Source organism: Mastomys coucha, chromosome X, assembly GCF_008632895.1.
Source record: "Mastomys coucha isolate ucsf_1 chromosome X, UCSF_Mcou_1, whole genome shotgun sequence".
Taxonomy (NCBI): domain Eukaryota; kingdom Metazoa; phylum Chordata; class Mammalia; order Rodentia; family Muridae; genus Mastomys; species Mastomys coucha.
In genome coordinates, this window is record NC_045030.1 from 156,332,771 (window position 1) to 156,337,757 (window position 4,987).

The window sequence follows — 4,987 nt, forward strand, 5'->3', positions numbered from 1 at the left end:
TTTTTTTCATGAAAGTCCAGGCTAACTTTGAATTAGCTGAGGATGATCTTGGAATTCTGATCCTCCTGTCATTACTTCCCAAGTGTGTGCCACCATGCTGGGTTTTATGTGGTGCTGGGAGTGAAACCCAAGGTCTTCATGTATGCTAGGCAAGCATCTGCCAACTAAGCTGTATATCTAGCCGTCCTAGTTTCCTTTCTCTTCCTGTAATAAAAGACTGCCAAAAACAGCTTAAGGGGAAAGGGGTTTTAAATCTATGGTTCTAGGTTACATTATAGTCAGTCAGTTTTGGGAAGTTAAAGCAGAAGGATTTGAAGCAGCTAGTCACATCACATCCAGACTCAAAAACAGAGAGAAATGAAGTAATATATATGTGCCTACTGCTCAGCTCACTTTCTCTTCTTTTATGTGGTCTTGTATCCAAACCCAGAAGAGTGCCGCCCAGTTTTAGGCTGGATCTTCCCGTGTCAGTTAATGAAATAGACATGCTCAAAGGCCAATTTCATCTAGACAATTCTTAGCTAAGACTCCGAAAGTGACTGTAGACTATAGGTTGTAGAAAGCTGACAGTTAAAACTGAACACCATTGTGTTCCTTCTCCCTCTCCCTCCCTATCTCCCTTTCCCTCTCTCTCCCTCTCCCTTCTTCCTCGCCCCCTCCCCCCCGAACCTTTCCTTTCTTTTTAAAATTGTGTCTTGCTGTATACCTGAGGCTGGCCTTGCATTTATTATGGTCTTGCTTTTTTTAGAATTTTAAATTAATTTTTTTGATTATCTTTTTTTTTTACAGTGCAGTCATTATCCCAATCCCAGTCTACCCTCTGACTGTTCCTCATCCCATTCCTTCTTCTCTGTCTCCAAGAGGATGTCCCCACCCCACCCCAACCCCACCAGGCCTCCCCATTGGCTTTATAAACAGTCTCTTGAGTTTTGTCTTATTCCAGTGGTGTATTAAGGAAGATGTTTTATTATCATTGATCAGGTCATCTGTATCCATGATGTTTCTTCCATCTACCGAGTGCCTCTCCTTTTGGAGGAGCAAGGCGTGGTTAAATATTTTCAAGAGAGATTGGACCTGCCCATCAATGATTGTTCAAGTAATTTGCTTTTCAAGTGGAAAGCCATGGCTGACAGGTATGTGAAAGGAATTCTGTAGGTAAAAAAAAAAATAATTTTAACATAGATAGGATTTCTAAAAAATCGTTTCCTAATTCTCTCCAGACCCAGTCTTTATAAACGAATAGCAAATAGGACTGTTGTATTAAAGACGAGCATACTACAGCTTCTGGTGTTCTGTGGCTTTGAACTGAGTTTCTCATGCTTTTGTGGCAAGTACTTCACTAATGGCCCTGGCCTCTTTATGTAATCATTAATAATTCCTGGGCCTAGAGGTGGAAGTAAGACCTACTTTAAAGGACCACTTGTTTAGAATTTTGTATGTGTATGTTTTGATGTGGATGTATATCTGTTGTTAGAGTATTTCTCTGTATTCTTTGAAGATTTCTGGAGCCATTAACTTTGCTGTACTTAAACCCAAATGAGTTAGAGGGATTTGGATTCTCAAAGGAACATTTTTAGTTCTCAAAGTATTTTTATTTATGTGCTGATTTTCTTTTTATTTGCTGAATATTTCCTCTACTTTTTTCTTTTTTCAGTCTTGGGGCCAGAACTCAAGGCCTTGTACATGTTGGCAAGTACTCTGTTGCTAAGCCACATCCCTAGCCTAATTCATAGTTGTAAATGTTCCACAGTTGTTGTTTATTTAAGATATGGCTAACATTTCTTAAAGAAGATCCTTTAAATGGGAAGTTCTGGCTCTGCCATTACTATCTGTTGGTGATCTGTTTTTTGTTTTGGTTAGTTTAGGGATAGTCTTATGCAGCCCAGACTGGCCTTGAACTCCTGCTTCTGCCTCTAGAGTCCTGGGATTCTATAAGTATCCACCACCGTGCCCAGCTCCCATTAAATAGTTGAATGTTATAAAAAAACCCTTATTTTAAAATTATATTAATTTATTTTGTGCACACACACTGTGCACATCAATTAAAAGATAACCTTTAGGGCATTGATAGTCTCTCCTTCCTTTGGATCCTTAATTGTATCAGCAAAGATAAGGTTATTTTAATAAAGTCTTTGTTGTTGGTGGTTTTTTGTTTTTCCAGGAAGGGTTTCTCTATGTAACTCTGTTATGGAACTCACTGTAGACCAAGGTGGCCTTAACCTCAGATATCTGCTTGCCACTGTCTCCGGAGTGCTGGGATTTAAAGTGTGTGCCGCTATACTCAGTTTGTATGGTTCTTGGTGATTTTTTTAAAAGTCATGGTCTTAAGGCCAGGCTGGCATCAAACTCAGAGAGATACTTCTGCCTCCAAATGCTGGGATTATAGGCATGAGCTTTCATGCCCGGAGAGTTTTTTTTTTTTCTTCTGAGGATTGAACCCAGAATTTCAAGTATACATGCATGAGGAGGTCCAAGGTTGACACCGGGTATCTTCTTTAATATCTCCACCTTATATATTGAGACAGGTCTCTTGCTGATTCTGGAGCTTACTGCTTCAGCTCCCTTGGCTAGCCTGCTTGTCCTGGAGAACCCATTTTTACCTTCCTTGCACCAGGACTATGGCTGGGCCACTCCACCCATCCTGTATTTACATGAGTTCTCATAATTGCAAGTGTTTCATTCACTAAGTCCCAACCCCATCTCCCAGTCTGTCTTTGCTATTTTTTTTTTTTTTGCCTACACTGCAGATGGAGATATGAAAAGGGGCTACTTCCTTCTGGTAACATTTCACCTCATTGGTTGGGGCAAGAACTTGGCCCAAAGCTCTACAACATCATTGGCATACCTAAGATCTGACCACCATATTTCTCATGTTCTCTGAACATATTTCTAGACAAAAGCAACACTGAAAATTGTGTCTGTAGTTGTGACATGTGATTGAGTATCTTTTGTAGAATGGAATTTTCTCATTAAAGTGATCTAGATGGCTTATAATGTTTTAAATAATTCTGTTAACACTATTCTTCACATGTCGCAAATAACCAGACTTTGGAAGGGAATGTTACAATTTTAAATGTAGACAACTTTGAATGCATTTTCTTATACAGTGTCACCTTAAAACACACTGGCATGTTTCCTGTTGACAAGTACATTGTATATTCTTAGATAAAGTCACTCTGGAATCTAATGCATGAACAGCTCAGAGTTTATAAGATAGCTATCTTTTTTTGGTTTTTGGTTTTTCAAGACAGGGTTTCTCTGTGTAGCCCTGGCTACCCTGGAACTCACTCTGTAGACTAGGCTGGCCTCGAACTCAGAAATCCACCTGCCTCTGCCTCCCAAGTGCTGGGATTAAAGGCGTGCACCACCACCACCTGGCTAAGATAGCTATCTTATATTTGAGATTTGTATCTGTACCTGTTTATTAGCCAACATTGAGGATTCTTGGGGTTTCTAATAAATTTTGTTTCTTAATTTGTGTGCAGTCATATGCGCACATTTGGTGTCATCATTTACATGTGAAGACAGAAGACAGTTGCTGGGAAAGCTCTTGCTCCACCTCCTATCTCCTCATAGGAATGCTGGGTTACTGGGCCTAGCTTTATTTTTGATGGTTTCTGGAGATAAGAGCTCAGGTTCTTATCCTTACGTGTCAAACGCTTCACAAACAGCCATCTCCCCAGCGCTTCTTATGCCTTTAAAATCTGTTTGATGCCCAGATGTTGGGTTGTTGGAGGAGAGATTTGAGTCAAGTACACCGAGTGTCTTGTCTCAGCCTAAGGTTCTGAAAACTACCTTGGAATAAGAGCAGTGGCCACGTTGTTGCTTGCGATGTTTCATAGTGTACATATGGACTTTGAATTTCTTTTCCCTCTAAGGTATGAAAGATTGCAGAAAATATGTTCCATAGCCCTGGTTGGTAAATACACCAAACTCAGGGATTGCTACGCCTCTGTGTTTAAAGCACTGGAACACTCAGCCATGGCCGTCAACCATAAGTTGAACCTGATGGTGAGTCCAGCCTGCTCTTCTAGCTATCTCATTAATTTATTTTTAGTTCTGTGTATGTTTGCCTGTGTATGTGTCTGTGGGTATATACATGTGAGTTCAAGTACAAATGGGATGCCAAAGGCATTGGATCTCCCTGGTGCTGGAGATACAGGTGGGTGTGAGCCACCGGACATGAGTGCTAGGAACCCAGCCACAGGTGCTCTTAACTGCTGAACCATTTCTCCAGCCCTCTTGTAGATAGTTCTGTCACTCCAGTATTTTGTATTCTAAAGATTCAGGTTGGGCTGGGTTGTGGCTCAGTGCTGGACTGCTTATTTAGCATGATCAAGACCCTAGGTTCCTTCCCTTGCACTGCAAAACAGATAAACACAATTTACTCTTCTGTTGCTCTGAGGAAACACCATGGCCAAGGCAACTCTTACGTTAACTGGAGGCTTGCTTACAGTTTCGGAGGGTTGGTTCATTCTCATGGCTGGAGCATGGTGGCAGGCAGGCAGGTGGGTGGGCGGGGAGAAGTAGCTGAGAGCTCACATCTTATCCACAAGTTGCAGGCAGAGAGGAACATTTTGAGACCTCAAAACCCATCCCCGGGACACACCTCCTCCAATAAGACAACACCTCTTAATCCTTCTCAAAATTTTCCATCAACTAGGGATCTAACATTCAAACATATGCACCTATGGGGGCCATTCTCCCTCAAAGCACCACAGTTGGGGATGTGGCTTAGCATGATCCAGGCCCTGGGTTCTATCCCCAGCTCTGCAAAACAAACACAATTTATAACCCCCCCCCAAAGAGACAGATTGTGAAGTCCAACCACTGTATGAAAAGTTGAACAGAGGGTTGACAGGGCTCAACATATAGTCCTAGCCTTGTAGGATTTATGATATGACGGAGGATTGGCAGATGGACGAGTACTATGGGATGGAATCTGGACAAAGGCAAGCATCAGCTTCCCAGAGGCCTTCCTCAAATG

General features: G+C 41.6%; 1 protein-coding gene across 1 annotated transcript in view; it reads left to right on the forward strand.

Annotated features, from left to right (window-relative positions):
• Ctps2 (CTP synthase 2) overlaps nt 1-4,987 on the forward strand; it is a 122,242-nt gene that overhangs the window by 29,852 nt on the left and 87,403 nt on the right. Inside the window, 2 exon segments of the mRNA XM_031384074.1 lie at nt 982-1,133; nt 3,879-4,011. Of these exon segments, the coding sequence (XP_031239934.1) occupies nt 982-1,133; nt 3,879-4,011 (285 nt within the window).